The sequence below is a fragment of the Anopheles arabiensis genome, chromosome 2 (assembly GCF_016920715.1).
Source record: "Anopheles arabiensis isolate DONGOLA chromosome 2, AaraD3, whole genome shotgun sequence".
In the NCBI taxonomy this organism is placed as follows: domain Eukaryota; kingdom Metazoa; phylum Arthropoda; class Insecta; order Diptera; family Culicidae; genus Anopheles; species Anopheles arabiensis.
The window spans coordinates 16,799,077-16,816,534 of record NC_053517.1 but is presented as its reverse complement, the minus strand read 5'-3'; the positions used below and the strand labels follow the sequence as shown (position 1 = coordinate 16,816,534).

General features: G+C 51.0%; 1 protein-coding gene across 7 annotated transcripts in view; it reads left to right on the top strand.

Moving 5' to 3' along the window:
• The window catches only part of LOC120895539 (homeobox protein homothorax), a 188,262-nt gene that overhangs the window by 11,794 nt on the left and 159,010 nt on the right, over window positions 1–17,458 (top strand). For all 7 annotated transcript variants that reach the window (XM_040299022.1, XM_040299019.1, XM_040299024.1 and 4 more), the window contains one exon: window positions 16,403–16,656. In XM_040299022.1, the coding sequence (XP_040154956.1) occupies window positions 16,403–16,656 (254 nt within the window). The remainder of the gene's footprint in view (window positions 1–16,402; window positions 16,657–17,458) is intronic.

Here is a 17,458-nt window from a genome sequence, read left to right as displayed (position 1 = left end):
AGCTCTGCTCGAACATTAAATGATATGCAGTTTAGGAAATTATTATATTAGTGTGTTGGGATGATCTTTCTGATTTCCTTCGGCCAGTCCTTTTAGGCCAGTCGATGGGATGCTGCGTGAGTACCTGGGCCCTGGGCCTGTGCCTGTGCCGTTGCTTGCAATAAAATACCAACCAAGGTCGTCGTCTTGGTGTCTCTGCCGGTTGATGTCTCTGCCGGCTTGCTTCGTTGCATTTGAAGCCAAACTTTGGAGGAGGAAAAAGGACTTGAAAAACTGAATTCCCAATTGCCAACTCCAAAGCCTTTTGCGTTCACTGCGAGCGAATGTGTGCGTGTGTAAAGCAAGAGCGATTTGCACTCACATGAGCCATCCTAATGGTGGCGTAAATAGTGGGCACACTACATGCCAACCACACCAACTAGGCAAGTGATTCTAATCCGACGGTTGCAATTGCAAGTTGTAAAGGTCACACCAAAGGCCGCGCGGCAGTTTCGCGCCACGATACATCTCGTGCAGTCGGGCAGATAATGAGAATATGGTACAGTGCGCGCCCGCGGGCCTCACTCGAAAGGCACCGCGCGTCCGTCGGTTAGTTGGATCGGAGCAATCGCTTACATCGCCACAACCGATGACCCGGGGATCCCCGGCGTGTCTCATGGGCATGGGTCACAGGAACAGGAAATAAATCTAACAGTGCCGAACACACACACACACACAACGTGGGGTTGTTTGCGATCGATCGATTGAAATGCCTCCCACCGTGTGCAGTGAGGCTTCTCCACCCGACGGAGTATGACATAATGCGGCAAAGTTACGGTTGCTCTTACTCTCTCCCGCACACACACACACGCTCGCGAGGGTCATCATCGTTTGGGTGGTTCATAATGTCCTGTAGTCGAAATAAAAGCGGGTCACTCGAACACGAACTCTACCACCGCCTATAGGTGACAAAACACGTGCACCGACAACCGGCCGTGGCCCCCGCCGGTGGCCCTTTTTGCAGTTTTGTGGTGGCCGTGCGAATGGTAATAGATCACGTAACATTTGTAACGCTGCACGCGGTTACGCGGAGGGAGCGAAGGAAAGAATTCCGCTTTTTTTTTTTTGTTTTATTTTATTTTGTGTACCATCCCAACCCAAAAGGGCCTGGGATATGAGCGGCAAAGAAACTTGCACATAAAACAGGAATGTTTTCAATGTGTTCCCTCCAACGATTCCGACGGGAACTTGGGCCCTGGTACCTGGTGTGTCGTCCGCGTCGCTAACACACACACACACACAGAGCATCACAAAGCAAAAAAACCCCACCAAACGCCATAAAGCGGCACTGGCTGCGTTTCGTTACGCCGTTAGAAATGGTCGGCGTGAAATGATTTTGGGCACATTAAATCCCCAGCTCAGCCATGCTGTCCTTTGCCCCCCATCTACAGGCAGCCACGGAGGTAACCGCAGGCGGAGGCGCAGAAGATGATGACTATAATATTTTATATCGCCCCGGTCGCGCTCGCTCGCGGGCTGTGCAGCTTGATTTTTGACAATCTCTAATGATGTTCTCGCTGCTGCCGCCGCCGCCTCCGTCTTTTGCTTTCTGTCTGCTTAATGCTCGCGACCCAAGTGTACCAAAAATCATCACCCCACGATCGCACACACAGCGACAGAGGGAAGACAGCATCACCGTCCATCTAGCAGCGCTTGGTTGTGGTGCTAGTGAGGTGTGGAGATTGTTGTTGTGTTTTTACGATCCTAATTCCCCTGAAGGTTTCTTGTTCGTGCGCTGCGTGTGAGTGAGTTTCTTATTCTCAGAAATTTTTGTACATCCCTCCCTATTACTATACCCCCCAACTTAAGTATCTTCTTCTGGGTGGTTAATTCGTGTCCGAAAAGGTGTCGGAAAGTATGTCAACGACCAGCGCGTTTTTCATGCGACACATGTGATATATACACATGCCGAAGTCGATGACGTACAACCTACGATGGTGTGATGGAGGACGCTGATGATGATAATGATGTTTTGTGGATGATGATGTTGGTGCAGTGAAACAAACGCGGATCCTTTACGGACAGCTTGCCGGGCGAAACGGTTCACCCCGAAGGACCCGCGTCGTTGACGGGTTTGCTCGCTCGATGACGCTCGAGAGTGTCACCTCTCGGTGGGTGTCGGCGTTGATGAGGCCCGGCCTGAGTGCGCCTACTTCGAACCAGCATCCACAACGCCCGGAATACCAGCATACACGCACACACACACACACTAAGCGGTCCGATTGCCGGGCGGTGTCGTTCAGCATCAATTGACGACAATTCAATGCGCGCTGGCGGCAGTAGACAGATCCGGCAAGCGGGAAGACTCGCGATGGAAGGGAGGGCCCATGCTAACGATGGCTCTCCATTTCAATTGATCACAATTTTTCTAACAGCCGCTGTGGTTCGAGTGTCAGTGTGTGTGTCCCTCCACACTGCCCACTTGGTTGTAACGAGCCAGAGCGAGCGGCCGTTCGCCGGGATCGTTTAATCCGGTTGCCGGGTGGTTTCGCCCTATAGCGCTTAATTTTGAACCACTACTTCCCTTTGCCGAAAATCTCGACCCAAGAGGGCTCCGAGATGTGCACCGGATATGTGACACACAGTGTGACAAACTTCGACAAACTTGTCGCCACAGTGCGTCGTTGCGCCGTGCTGGTGCTGATGATTCGTAATAGTGTAAGATTCGGGGGAATGAGTGCCTGCTTTCCAACACCTTCCGGCTTCGAGATAGAGCCGTGTTCTGAGCCTGATAAGAAAACGATGGTGATCAAACTAATCAGAAGCAAAAAAACACACAGACAACTACACACACACATACACACACAAGTATCACAGTCAAGCCCAATCGAGTTGTAAAAAGATTGGGGCAAAATGTTAAATAAATCAAACAACACAGCAACGCGTATCTCGCTGCCCTCCCGCTTGATATGATAGGAGTGTGATGTGTGATGGTGATATCGAGAGGCTCGTTGAATTATTTTATCCGAAAACGAGTTCGACTGTTTATTTGGCTCCTTTTGCCCTCCTCCTTCGATCTCCTCCTCGGCTCCGGTGTCCGGTCAGACTTCAGGCCACAACTACACATCAGCCTCAGGTGACACTATGGGCGCTCCAATTGCCCACTAACGCGATAACGGACGGAACGGGTAGCCCCGTGTCGATGATCGGGTGTGCCCCGCGCGGCTAGACAAGTTGGCTGTGCCCCACAATATAAAAAAAAAACAGCACCGAGGCCCGATACGAAATGCCTGTGCCGTGTGTTTGCAATCGGGGGTACTATCAGGTCAGGTTCTGGTGGCCGCCGCCGACGGGTACCCTTTTTGTAATCTTCAAGTCGCTGCTGTTGTTTTGGGTGAACCCTACCGTGAGGTATCGGTGCGATATCGAACCGTTGCCGCGACCGAGCTCTGCTTACGTCGAGAAGCGTCGATGAATGAAACTGATACTGAGCAGTAGCAGCATCAACCACACCGGGAGGGGCGTTCGGGAAAACAGTTCGACAATTGTTATCAGCGCTACACGGTGCGAACTTGTTCGACTAATCACAACTGCGAGAAGGGCACCCGGTGTGCGTCAGGTTTCGTGGTTTCGGTGGGTATTGAGAAATTCCCGTAACGCTTCCTGTTTTTTGGAGCCATCGAGCATTCGAACATCAGGGATTGGAATCAAGCATCCAGGGGCCAACAAAAAAATGGGCACTATTGTATCGGCGTCACTGGCACAATCTTAAAGCCAATATCCCAATACGCCCGAAACGACACTTTGAAAGAAATCAGATTCTATCGGCATGTTGGCGACGGAGATTTGCCGCCGGAAACTTTCGGTGGCAAATGTGTTTTGAAGATAGATAAGTTTTGGGCGCCAGGCAACTCCCCGCCCGTTTGCTCCTCAGGGGGCGCACTCAAACCCCCAGCGCTCAATTGTGTAATTTGTGCTCCGTTTAAACCTTACTTTTGCGCGCTTATTAAGCTTCTGCCGGTGCTGAGCCAGCTTGAAATCCTTTTCAACGGGACTTTTTTTGAAGGGGGGGTTTTGTTAACTTCCCTCATCACGACCCGGTGGCTGTCAGTACCAGACCCGGTGCGTGCGTGCGTGCGTGTGTGTGTCGTCTGGTCTGGCGTTTACGTCGATCCTGGGGCGGCGGCCGCCTGCTTTGGTTCTGCTGCTTTATTAGTTGTACGAGTCGCTCCAGGGTTGGCAGACGGATATATATACATAGGGAGGGTTTTTCGCCTGCGTATGGCATGTAAGTAATGAATTTCAAAATGGCCGCGCGCATACACATACACCACACGGACGACGACGACGACCGACCGACCGACCAAAGGGGATAGAATTGATTGATGATCCTTTTTCGGCGCCCGCTCTCGTTCCGTTACAACCTTCCCTCCCCCCCCCCCCCTCCGTGCGCGCGTTCTGTGTCGCATCCCGGGAGGACCTCTCCGCCAGCAAATGTTGTGAGCGTCTGTGTGTGATGGTTTTTTTTCCTTCTGCTTCCTTCTCTTCTTGTTCTGCTTCTTCCTTTTGCTGTACGCCACACTTCTCGTTCACCCTTCCAGGGTCTGGTTGGGGTGGGGGGGTTTTGCGTTATCTTCCCCTGTTGGCTCTTTACATTATTATTCCCTTCGATTCGAACCATTTAACAAAAAAGCCTAGGGACGGTAACAGCGACGGCCTCCCTTCGCTTTGACGCCGGACGCACACACGCATGCGTTTGTGTTTTGAAGCGAACTGGGTTGGCCTCTTTTTCCTCCTTTTTGGCCGAGGACACTTCCACGGTGGTGGTGGCGTACCGTGGTCCAGGCCCGTACTTAAGGTTGCCTTTATTTTCCAACCCCAGGAAGCACGGTCCGCGGTCCGCTCCAAATTCAAATGCTTCTTTGCGTGTGTTTGTGTGGACAGCGCTGGACAGCAACTGACCAATGCCGTGGGCCCACAGGGTTCTGGTGGTTCTCGTCCAGCAAGGATGTATGTAAATTTGTGGACCCTCTAGCAGCAGAAAAGGGGGAACTTGCTTTTTCAAACGTTCTTTTTTGCGTTGCCACTTTAAAGCGGCTCAGCATGCCGTGAGCAAACTTAAAGCCACCAGCACAGAGCACACCATCCGGGATCGGGAATGTCACATAAGGCCGACATTATCCTGCAACCCACCCCGGTTTTGACTAGGCAACGCCATGACTAAGCTACTTTTGGCGCTCCTCCGCCAGCTGAGTTCCGGTCGAGGGAGCGCGGGACAAAACACACCGGCCACACCGGGTCGAACATGAGTTGACAAATTTCCCTGCGAACGTTTTTAAAGGACCTTCCTTACCAACACGCCGCACGCACATTAAATTGTCCTTTCTTGCAGCGTCACTCCGGTGATCGGCAACATTGTTCGGGGGTTTATGTGCAAGAAACTTCCATCCATTTCACTGCCAAGCGCACAGCCTGTCGTGCGTGTTAGCATTGGAAATGAATAATAAAAAGCTGAAATACACACACACACACCGAGCCACACAGGCACATTTTAAGCAATCTAATTTTATCTTTAAAATACGGAAAAGAAACCCGCTTTATCATCGTATCGATCGGAAGGAACCGATCGATAGAGCACCAGAGCTGCAATAAAAAGCAGCAAGTGGTAGCTGATGTACATGCACATGTATAGTCGCCTTCGATAACAACCGACACCCTCGCCAGCCGGCGGGCCATGGCGTGTGACTAACACATTCTAGCTTCCAATAAGGGGGAGGGATTTTTGTTGCTGTTGTTTTGCTTTACCTTTGCCCCCGGTGGGGGCCCTTTTCTTCCTGCCCTATCGATTAACCCACGGGAACCGGCACAGTGAAGCAATTTGTGCGGTGCCACTGCGTACGGAGTGCCGCCATCAATGAACGGTCGATGCATATTTAATGTTGCGTGAATTATGCCTATTGGAAAGTCGTTGATTGTAATTTAGGCATAAATGTTTGAAGTGAAGAAAAAAAAAAGGGCCATATACAATTATTACCTGTTCTTTTTTCTTTCGCTAGCAGGACGCTAGCTCAAGGAGAGTGAGAGAGAGGCGGCAGAAAATTCGTTCCAATTCCGTCGGTGTCCACACGGTGTCTGGGGTACGTCAACGTTGGGAACGCGTCCTGTCAAAGGTTTGACGCGCGAGCCACTGGCATCCCCTCCTGTGCAAGCACGCACACGCCCAACTGGCGGGGGGAGGTGGGTGGGTGGGTTCGTCAGTCGCGCTGACAGGGCAGTGGTAATTCTGCGAACGCTTTTTCTGTGGTCAGCCAGGTCCCCGGTCCGATGGGGTCGAACCGTTTGTGAAAAAGGGCGCGACACTGTCAGGCAAGTCCTGACGCGGCTGGGATGAGGGGGCACACCGTGTGGCTGGGCATAATTATTTCCTTCTATCAGCACTTTTAGCCACCCTTTCCCTTTCCCCGCATTTGCAGTGCGCCCAGTAATGTTCAGTTCCGTTTCGAGTTCCATGGTAGTGCACAGCTGAGCTGAGTACTTTACGATGTTTTAGCGATATTTTATTTATTACTTGTCATCGGAACGTGTGTGTGCGCGCGTACCTTCGAATCATACAGAGAGGGGGGAGGGGGGGGGATATGGCTAAAAGGGGGGGTGGGTAGGGGTCTCAATATTTTATTGCACATTAATATAAAATTATTTCACGTACCATACCCCTTCCCTCACAGTCCCCCGCACACACAATCTGACGGTTTGTGGTTTTATGGCGATGTGACTTTTGTCTGCGCCCGGGTGTTTAGAGCGTTTAGAGTGTGTGTGTGATTGTGTGTGTGTGGATGTGGATGTCCACCTGGGCAGAACGTTTGAACCCCTACAAGGGTCGTCTGGGGCAAAATTACACGCACCCTTTTCCGATGGCCTGATGTCCGCGGAATGCCAAATAAATGCGCCCAATCGTGTGACACACAACACACACACACGCACAGGTGTAAAGGTGGCGGGGTTGGTAAAAAATAGCCATAAACAACCCCAAGGGGGGGGCAAAATAAAACCATGCCACAGCAAACCACAGCTCGATTCCGGTCGGTCGGTGCAATAATTATGCATAAATTTGGCCCGCGCGCACAAACAATTTTGTGCGATTTTTTTTGTGTTGGTGCTTCTGCTGTTGCGCTTGCCATATCTTTTGTTTTGTTTTAATTGTGCTTAATGTGTTTGTACACACACAAACACATACACACGGCCATACATTTTTACTGTATGCCGATTTCGGAAACGGCAAAAGATTAGCCACGCGTAACCATAACGAAATGGATTCTCCCTTGTTTTTTTTTTTTTTGCTTGTTCGTTGTTGTTAGCCAATGTTGGAGTTTGCTGCTGGTTTAGCAACATTTTTGCAAAACACAACCGATTGCTTCTCGACCACTCTCCCACCCCACCGAATTCCGTTACATCGGCAAACATGCACCCCCCAGTCTCATGGTGGTAATTAGGTAAAGCTTTTGGCTGGTAATGGTTTTTGTTACAGCGACCGGAGAGAGCGAGAGATAAAGCTGAAGAGCAGGCCGTAAAACGCGTCCCAAAAATTATTATCGAGCCGATCGTGGGTAGCTTTATGCGGCGAAATAATTAGTTAATTAAAATAAAGTTCTCAAGTTATTTGGCTGTGTGTGTTTGTTTGTGTGTGAGCGACAGTGTTGGTGCTGTTGGCTTCGGAGAGGAGCAAGTAAAGTGCTGATAACAACAGGAATTTTTCGGTTGCCTCACACAGCCTCCCAACTCCAGCTCGCTCGCCTTCCCAGCATCGGCCGGTGCTTGTCTTTTTTTTATCATGCGATGCGCGCCTTTTGCGCCACCCGAATCATCTTCTTTTCGCCTTAACGCGTAACGCGCAGCGAAACCACGGCTATGATAGCGGAGCACACAAACACCCAATAAAAATTCGCCCAACTACGCAAAGTCCCGCCTCTGCAAACTGCAAAGACGAAGCCGGGGCCCAGCTGGGCAGGAACTCATTTGCATAATTTTGTTTTTAATAATCCATTACAATAGAGAGCCTCGCTTACGCACACCGAATAGAGCTTCGGTAAGCCGCGTAAGAAAAGCGTAGACTTACAGACAAAAGGCAACCAACCAATCTTCCCCCGAAACGCGAAATAGTAAGGGCGAGCGCACAAGTAATTGAAGTTCCTTTTCTTTGGTGGGACAAGAAAGAATACCGCCCACTCGGTTCGGTTTCGTACTTGAGGCGGTGAAAATATAATTTCACACCACTGCGTCATGGTACACAGCGAGGGAGGGGGGAGGGCAGTTTACGGTTGGTAAAGTTTTTCACTTCGCGAATACCAGAGCACTTCGGGGCGACTTTCGGGGGCTAAGAGGAATGCCCGATCTCTTTTCTGGCATGAGGTTGGACCTGCTTGTGAATGGACGGGCGCGGCGGGGTGAAGGTAATACTTTTTGACTGGTTTTATTGAATTTCTTCGCCCCTCAACCTGCTCCCGCTTGGCTAATGCTTCAAGTCTTCCAGCAAGTCCTCCGCTTTGTAAAACTTTCAAATTTACGTGTGCACGTCAGAGCGTAAATGGACGGCAGACTAAGAAGCACCCGTGGAAGTCGAATTTATATTCCAAAACTTGTCCACCCTTCCTCCGCTCTCCAGCTCCCTTCAATGTACCATCAGCTCGCGGGCACACAAAAGGATCGAGCGGGCGCGCTCGCGCCCACACGGCCGTCCAGGGCATCTCACCGAGAGAGATATTATTGCACAACATAATAACACTGCCGGCACCGGTTTTCCTTCCCATTACTCGGGTTGGTGCGGCAGGCTTTAAAATGGTCAAATTGATTGGACAGGCACAGCGTCTCCCACCCAATGGGGGGAGGGGGGGGTGAGGTCTTTCGGAAGCACCAAAGCGCGAAGAGCATATAGTGCAGCCATCGCGCACCGATCGCCAGACGGCAAGACGCTGGACGTTCTGGCCACAGGGCGTAACAAAAGGGCGCTAACACAGCCATTGGCAGCTTTCGTTCTTTCGGGTAGGGTCTGTAGAAAATTTTGACAACTAAGAGTGACTGGCCGATTTTTCGAACGGAGAGGCATCTTCCACAGCACCAGATCTTACCGATCGAGAATGACTGCTTCTTTTTTTCTGGAGCGAGATTTGGTGCAGCGACAAGGGAAGAGGGGAAAATCAATCATGCGCTTATACGGGATCGGTCGATCGGACGACGCGGAAGGGCTGATTTTCGGGCGTGCGTGACATGCCAGTTTGTTGTGTAGTCGTAGCCGGCGCGGAGCGCGCGCGGGAAGCTTCGATCGCTTGCACGGTTGCGACGGCAAGCTCCATTGTTGGTACCGTGGCCGCACCATGGCGAATGGAATTTTATTTGCGGAACAAGGGCCACCGCAGGAGGCCGGCGGGGAGTGGAAAGGGTAAAGAAAAGGTGTTCATGATTTGTAAAAATCATCCACCCGCCCCGTTCCACCAAGCGCTGCGAAAGGAATTTGCGCACGATCACCACTTAAACCTGATCCTGATCCGTCCGGATGATTGGGCAGCGGGCCGGTACGATCGGGCATGGACCGCGTGGACACACAGCGTGTGTGGAGCTCTACCTGGCCGGGGCAGGGGTGAAGCTAGATGCCGTGCCGAGCAACAATGTGTGTTCGTGTGCATTTAATCGACCGGTCAATCGAGCATGACCGCGAGAATAAGCGCGGGCCTTTTTTCTAAAGGTTTCTTTCTTTTCTTTCTTCTCCTCCTGATGCGGAACATATCTTCCTTTCTCCGTTGCCCCTGGCACGATCAGCCCAGCCACAAACAAAAGGTTCCGCGGGCATGGAAGGCGATGGCAAAGGATGGACAAGAAACATGGCGTGCTTCGAAATCAATTAGAGCCTTTTTAAAACGCTCTTTCTATATATATACACACACACACACACACACACACTCGTGGTGGGTTCTTGGCCGAGTTTTGGTTCTTCACAAGAGTGCTGAACCACCACTCACACCGTACCGTTCGAATCTTTCCATAGCGGTCGTAATCGATCCTCTGGTACACCTTCCCCGAAAATCCACTCACCCGTGTAATGATCGTGTACCGATCGTGGTTGTAAAGAAGGAGGGCACGTTTTGTGTTGGCAATTGACACACACACACACATGCACGGAAAAAAAAATCTCTTCAAACTGTATGGCACTTTGCGTAAGAGTGTGGGCCGCCGCCCCTTTCCATCCCCACACTCACATTTAAAGTGGTCGCGAAGCCCACTCGTATAAAGAAGCATCATTGCCTTTGCCTTAACTACCTCCAAAAAAAATAAAATCTTCACCAAAAGAAACGAAAACATAAAACACTCACTTCACAAGAGGATTGATACTTGGCGCTGGATTTCGGAGGCAAGACGCTGCGCTCCGACCGATAGGAAAACATTTCAATTCGCACAAGAGCGCGACACACAAGGTTCTCCCCATTTATTCCTTAGAAAACGAAACCATAAGTGTATTCTAATGGGATACAGGCCATTCCCGGGACACAACAAGGGGGCCCTATAAGAATCTCCAGACATCCAGACTGTAGTAGCTAACGCGTTGTGGGAAGGGGAGGATGTCTACGGTGCGATCGTAGAACCTGCCGGAACTACCATAATTGGCCATTCCGATGTGTCGGTTGATTGGTTGAAAATTGGAAAACTTGTCGCGGAGTGCTTCCGGTCGCTTCCCCTGTAACCTGTAACAACGGGAAGTTGGGAAAAGACCATCGTTGTCACTGCGTTTGCTGATAATGCGCATGTTAATGGTCGTCGGTTTCGAACGAGAGCTGTACGCACACAGATTGCGTATGATTCCGTAAAAGTGTGTGGGTGTTTATGTTCTTTTTTTTGTGTGTGCTCCAGTTTATACACGGTAAAAAAGTTAGGAAACGGGAAAATCTCTCTCCTCTATGTGCGAGCATGACCTAATTTTATGCAAATGGCCCTGGACCGACACAACGGCAGTCCCGACGGCGTTATCCTAATTGATGCGCACACAAAACGGCAGGCAGCAAAGGGATCGGAGGGAATGACAACTCCCCGGGGCCAATTGGTCGGTCCGTCGTTGGTCGTGTTCTGTTGTTGTTCTTATCACGCTAGTCCGTTTTGCGGGTGTTCCTTTCCGGCTACATCATCCGAAACCGCCGTTACCGCCGTCATGCTATCGATGCCAAAAACAGGGGGCCCTTCTGCGGCCCGCCAAACCGGCAAAAGGTCAAAGGGATCAGCCCGTCGAAAGAATGGGGGAAGATTCGCCCGGCTTTGTATTAATATCAATTACTCGACTATTTACTCGACTCTCGACTCCCCGTCCATTGCTCGGTTACTGTGTGTGTGTTTGTATGCTTTGAAAGCGATATCAAAACGGTTTTAGAACGGTTTTGGAGAAGCGTGTGTGTTAAACTTCGGTTTGCCGATGGTAAGGAGAATCAAGGACCGAAGCCTCATCGCGTGCTGTGTGTTTGTTGTTGAACCCTTTTACCATTTGTAACACCCCACCACCACGTCGCGTTTAATCGGTCAAAGCAAATGGCCTCTGGACGGCCTCGTCCCCTCACTCATTTTTGTGTGCGGGCGGATCCGGACGGACCGTCCGGACTGCTTCGTGCTTCAGGTCCGATCATCATGTCCTGGGGATGTACACAACCCATGCGCCCGTGTGTTCATTTGAACGGGGTAAACATTTTGACCACATTCAATCTTTTCACGCATCCCTCGGCACATTTTGGGAAAGCAAATTCCGAAACCGCCACACCAAACACGTCCGTCCCCCAATCGTCAGCTGCATTGCCAGTGTCTTGCTTGGGAGCTGGGGAGGAATTGGGAAATTAGTGATGTCGTCGAGTGGTGTTCACGAAAAACATGAGATTTTTACCTCAGCTTTCCTCCGTAATGCCGAAATGTGCTCGGAAAGCAAACAGATAGCCCCGAGCCCCAGCAATGTGTCCGTACGCGTAGCGGTCTGCAGCGGGCGTTCGTTCTGTGGGAATGTGTCATTACCGATCCGTGCAGACGGGGCAGGAGGTTTAAGCTGCTTGAAAAATGACTTACTCTCTCTCTTTCTCCCTCTTCTTTGCCTCTCGAGGGACATCTCGGAGGGTGTCAAGTAACATCGCAATGTGGTCCCGTACGGTCTTATAGCAGCATGTGTCCCTGCTGCAGCAGATCATCCCGTGATCTTTACCAGATATATCTTCCCCGGCCTTGTGTGAAATGGCTTACGAAAATTTGAACCCTCAGACCCACACATGCAAACTGATGATGATTATTACACTTCGGTCTGTCAACGGTGCCATGTAAGCCCGCGGAACCCCTCGGACCCGGAAGGTTGCTGTTGTTGTTGTTGTTGTTGTTGGGATGGTTCTGCAGTGCACATGTTTCTGCTTTTCAGGCGCGCAGCAAACCCGCCCGTTTGACACCACGCTACCGCACTCCCTCGCCTCAGTTGCCGGTAACGATCCGTGGTGACAGCGAGGTGCGATGCGATGCGGCTGTGCGATACGTGTCTCGGGGCCGCAAAGACAACTAACCACACTGAACCCATGCGCGAGTGTACAGCAGCATTCTGAGACTGCACATTCGCCTCTCTCCCCCCCCGGGTCCCGGGACCGAAAACACCCGATCCCGGACCACAAACAACAGTCACAGCATCGGCAGCAGCACCACAAATCCAATACCCCACAGATATATCTTTGCCTCTGCATCTTGTTGTTGTCATCTGCGGTTCGCGTCGTTTTCAAGAATGCCTTGCCTTGCGTCGTTGTCGTCGTCTCACGTTTCCTTGATTATTTTCTCCCGAGTTTCCCGTCATCCCTCCAAATCCCTGGTGTCAAAATCTACCAGAACATAATCAATCATCGTTCCCAAGTTGCGGGCGCGAGTGTGCACCACAAACCACGTTCCTCGCCTCCAAAAGCCTTCGTTTCTCGCTCGCCGGGAACAGGGCCATTCCGGTCCTGCTAGACCTGGCTCTGTGGGGCTGAGTGGTGGCAGCTTCTTGTTTTATTCTTTGCCGTCTATGTATCTGAGGACCCACCACTGGGGACCAAATTTCTGAGAACCGCGCGCTCCATCGTAAGCTTTTCCCCGGAGCGTCCTGTGGGACAGGCATCCTTAGGGCGCTAAAGGGGGGAGGAGTCCTCGGTGTGTTAAATTTTGGGGATATCAAGCTCGTTGCCATATGCGCGATGAAGTAGAGGACAGTGGGTGCCGTTCCCATCATCAATTTTAATCGAGAAGTGCAGATGTGTGTGCAGCTTGAAGCAAGGAAGTCCTGGATGCTGGGACGGGAAAAAAGGGTAGCGCGAATGGTTTATCGCATGACATAGATTTCCTCCGTACAATTACCATTAAAGTACGTATTTATCTTCTTTTAAACGCTTCCATCTTCATCTCACTGTCGCTTTCCCTCGCCTCACACGCTCGACTGGCAGGCTCGAACGTTCTCAAGTACGCGCAGTATCGTATGCGGCTATGTAAACAATGTCCGGAAACAGCATCTTGCGCGTAAAGATGGCGTTTTTTTTCCCGAAGACGAACATCATTTGCCTGGTGGTGAGAGCATCATCTGCTGTGAAATGGATTTGTTTATAGAAATGTATGTGTACACACACACACACACTAGTCCAACAGATATGTGTAACTCCGCCATTGTGAGGATGCTAAACGGATGCTTCTCCGAGGACGCGTTTCTTCCCAGACTTTGCCATTACTCACGCACGGGGCCTGAAATGGTGCTTTTTTTACTCTCTCTCTCGCTCTTGTCCTGACTTTCAGCTCCGTTCAGCACGATGTTTAGCATTTCCGGAACACGGATTTGTAGCATCCGCCTTGCCATTCCTTGCCAGCAAAGGGGTGTGGTGTGCCTACCTTCTTCCTCCCGTCTCCCTTTTGCTCTGCGATAGGGTGAGATGGGTTGTGATTTCTAGCTAGTTCCTTTTTTTCCACAATCCATTTCCCCCTGTTTCTCAAAATTCTCTGCCCCCGGGGGCACTGGTTGTTGTGTGCGAGCAGCCAAGGGATTTGATTATTTCGTGCTCTTTTTGCTGTTTGGTAATCAAATGGCGGCTGTTGCTGCTGCCTGAGACGAATTTCACCGAACGAATGCCAAAGGTGGCCGAAAAGAATACAGCGAAGCGAACGCAGATAATACAGCAATCTTTCAACCCTTGCCTCCCGGAATCCCGGATGCGCCCCGGGAAACCAACCCCACTCCCTCCTACCAGGAGGCCAATTCTACGCCGATTGGCTGTGCATGGTTGAGCGCGCAGCAGACAAAATTGCACAACAATACCGCCGGGAGATATGATATGCATACGCGGGGTGTTTTTCGTAGCATCTTTTCCCCATTATGCGGTCGAACGAGCAAGCGAGAGAGAGAGAGAAAGGGAGAAGTCGCCTTTTGTTTGGTGGCCGCGAACTGATTTCAGATTTTCAGCAGCAGCGCACCAGCAAAAGGCGCACACGCAATAAAAAAGGGGTTTCCAATGGCCTCCTGGGAGTGCCTGGCCCGCCTGAGGTGTAGCGGATGGGGGGAGAAAATCGCAGCCCCGCAGGGTTGTGCTTTTGATGTACCGTTTGCATTTTTTTTATTCTTCTGTTTTCTACCAGCAATGGGGAGGAAAACAAAAACAAAATAGGTTGTATAAAATGGAGTTTTGCTCTGTATCGAAATGATGCGATCATACAAACACTCACTTTGCGCCTTGTTTCACCTTCATTCGCACAGCAGGGGAGTTGCCACAAAAAAACAAAAAAAGGAAAACTAAATTGCCAAAAAAAAATGGAAAAACCCTTCATTTTCCTCCCCACAACCGGGAGCGCGCGAGCGCCGCTAAACGATGCGGTGGGGAATTGAAACCGAACAGAAAAGCATAAAATGAATGTTTTTCAATTATGGGCTTTGTGTGGCAGGCAGCACGGGGAAGGGGGGCATATCTCGCGGAGCCGCAAGAAAATGGAATCTAAATCGATTCTCTCCCACTGGCGCGTGGTGCGCGCACTTACATGAACAATTTTGTTATCCTTTCTTGTGCGTGTGCTGTGGAGAGGGAGTGCATGTTTTATTTAAAAAACCAGTACTACCAGCACAAAAAAAAGACTCCGAAGATGAAAAACATTCAAACGACACAGCTGCACGGAAATGTTGCGGCTTAGAAAAAGGATCTTCTCGCCCTATTGTAGCATTGTGCAACCCCCCAAAAAAAGGGGTTGTTTTGTGTGTGTGTGCGAGTTTTCCACGGCAGAGCAATTGTAAAGTCCTGGCACGTTTTCGCACACACAAATTGAAATCGCGCTGTGTGCGGCGGCACAGGCACACCATCATCATTGTCATCATCGGTTGGATCATCTTCGGTTCAGAAAGAGGAGTGACAAACACACACACACACACACGCTCACACAATGGAATCCTTGGCCGTAAACATCTAACCGAACAGGTCGAAAGAGTCGACAGAGGGTGGCAAATGAAAAACGGTTCATACATATTAATTCAAACTCCAACTCTCCCCTCTGCGGTACACCAAGTCGATTGATTATAGAGTGCGGCTTTTGGGGTGTGGGAAGTCCTCAGCGCTGGCGTTGTTTGCGCCATTCGCGAACCGGGACTCGATAATGAGGGTCCGTTTAGGAGGCAATTGGAGTTCTCCCGCTGCTTGAACCTCCTAACGGCGAGAGTCAATTTGAGGCTTTCACCTCAGCAAAGGAATGCAGTGTGCGGTGACCGGTAATGTTCGGTCAGTAGCGGCCAAGGGTTGAAACCAGTCCCTCCTCCTCGCGATTGTGGCCCGAAAGACATCCAACGCGCACGAGTTTTATTGCTCACAAACTGTGAAGATACCTCGCCCGCCCGGGTTTGATCTATTGTGATGGAGCATCATTATCCTCTTCATCATCATCATCACCGTCGCCGTCGTCATCTTTGGGGGGTCATCAAATTCGAGCTCCTCAGCAGGGCTTTCCCAGAGAGCAGAAGAAACATTGGGTTGAGAGGGTTACGTTTTACGACCAAGCAGCTCTCTAAGCTCGGTCTAGTTCGTGCGGTCGTAACAAACGTCCAAAACGCTCCCAAGTGAAGCAAGTAGGAGTACTGTTTTGGAGATGAAATTGCTCAATCCGTACGCGTGTGTATGAGGGTTTCACCTTCTCTCGTTCCTTCCACCTTGAGGGTTAGAAAGGATGGATAATGGACACGAGCGCAGGGATTTAATAGGATCTGCCACCTTTCGGACCAGCACTGGCAGGCACACGCAACGGACGCTTGGTGGATTGGTGGACCTCCTAGGCTAGAGTTTGCAGCTGGAGATGATCTGTTCGAGAAATTCAACCTTTCTTTGTGAGGCACGATTTAAACTAATTTTTTCTCTCTATTTTTCCCCTTCTCTTCCTACAGTACGAGGATGGCCTCCACGGCTACGGGATGGACGCGAGTGCCGCCGGAATGTATGACCCACATGCCGGCCACAGACCTCCGGCGCTGTCCGGCCTGCCACCACATCACTCCCCGCACCTGAACCATGCGGCCGCCGCTGCCTCGGTCGGCATGCACGGCTACCACGGAACCTCTAGTCATGTTTCACCGGCCTCCAGTCACATGGGCGCAGTGCAGCCCGACATACACAAGCGAGATAAAGAAGCTATCTATGGGTAAGTAAAAAAAAACACGACAAGCAAACGAGATCATCCACCATGATACGCGGGCGCGATCATCACACGCGCAAAGTTCGCCGCGATCGTCACATCGTTCACAAGCAAAAACAAACCCCGGTTCACGCCTGCCTCTTTACATTCGCGTGAAGTGTGAAGTACGCTTCCGTGCGTGCTACAGAGCACACAAAGAACTTCCTTCATTTGCTACCAATTTGGCGAGCGATTTTTGCTGCTGCAAGACACTTCTATCTCGAGATCGAGATCGATAGCAGCGCGCGCGCGCCCGTACGGATGCGCTGCCCCCAAACTGGCCCAGACATTAAGTTTGACCGATAAAACACACTCACTCACACACACACTCGACTGCATTTGGGCCACGGGAGCACAACGGGGAGAAGGATCCTTTGCCTTGCCTCCCCCGGCTGGTATGTGGAGTGTGCCACCGTTGCATAGAGTGTGCGCGGCCACAGCTGCCGGACTGGGCTGACAACGTGCAGCAGAAGGCGAAATTAAGCGTTCGCTCTCGCGGGGGGGAAAAAAGGTTGCCCTGACAAATGGACCGCCGGTGCATTGGAAGGCTTTGGCTGTGCATTAAAACGGCCAACCCCTTCGCATCCCTTCGCACCAAGCGACGTGGTTCGAGAGAGTGAGAGAAGGTGGTTCGTCACCATTCGGCTCGGCGTGTTAATACATTAAAAAGCGATAAATCATTCCGCGTTTGCGGGCGGGCGTGCGGGATCCATAGGGGAAAGGTTTGAAGCGACGAAACAAAACAAAAAAATCGGACGCTCGCCCGGTG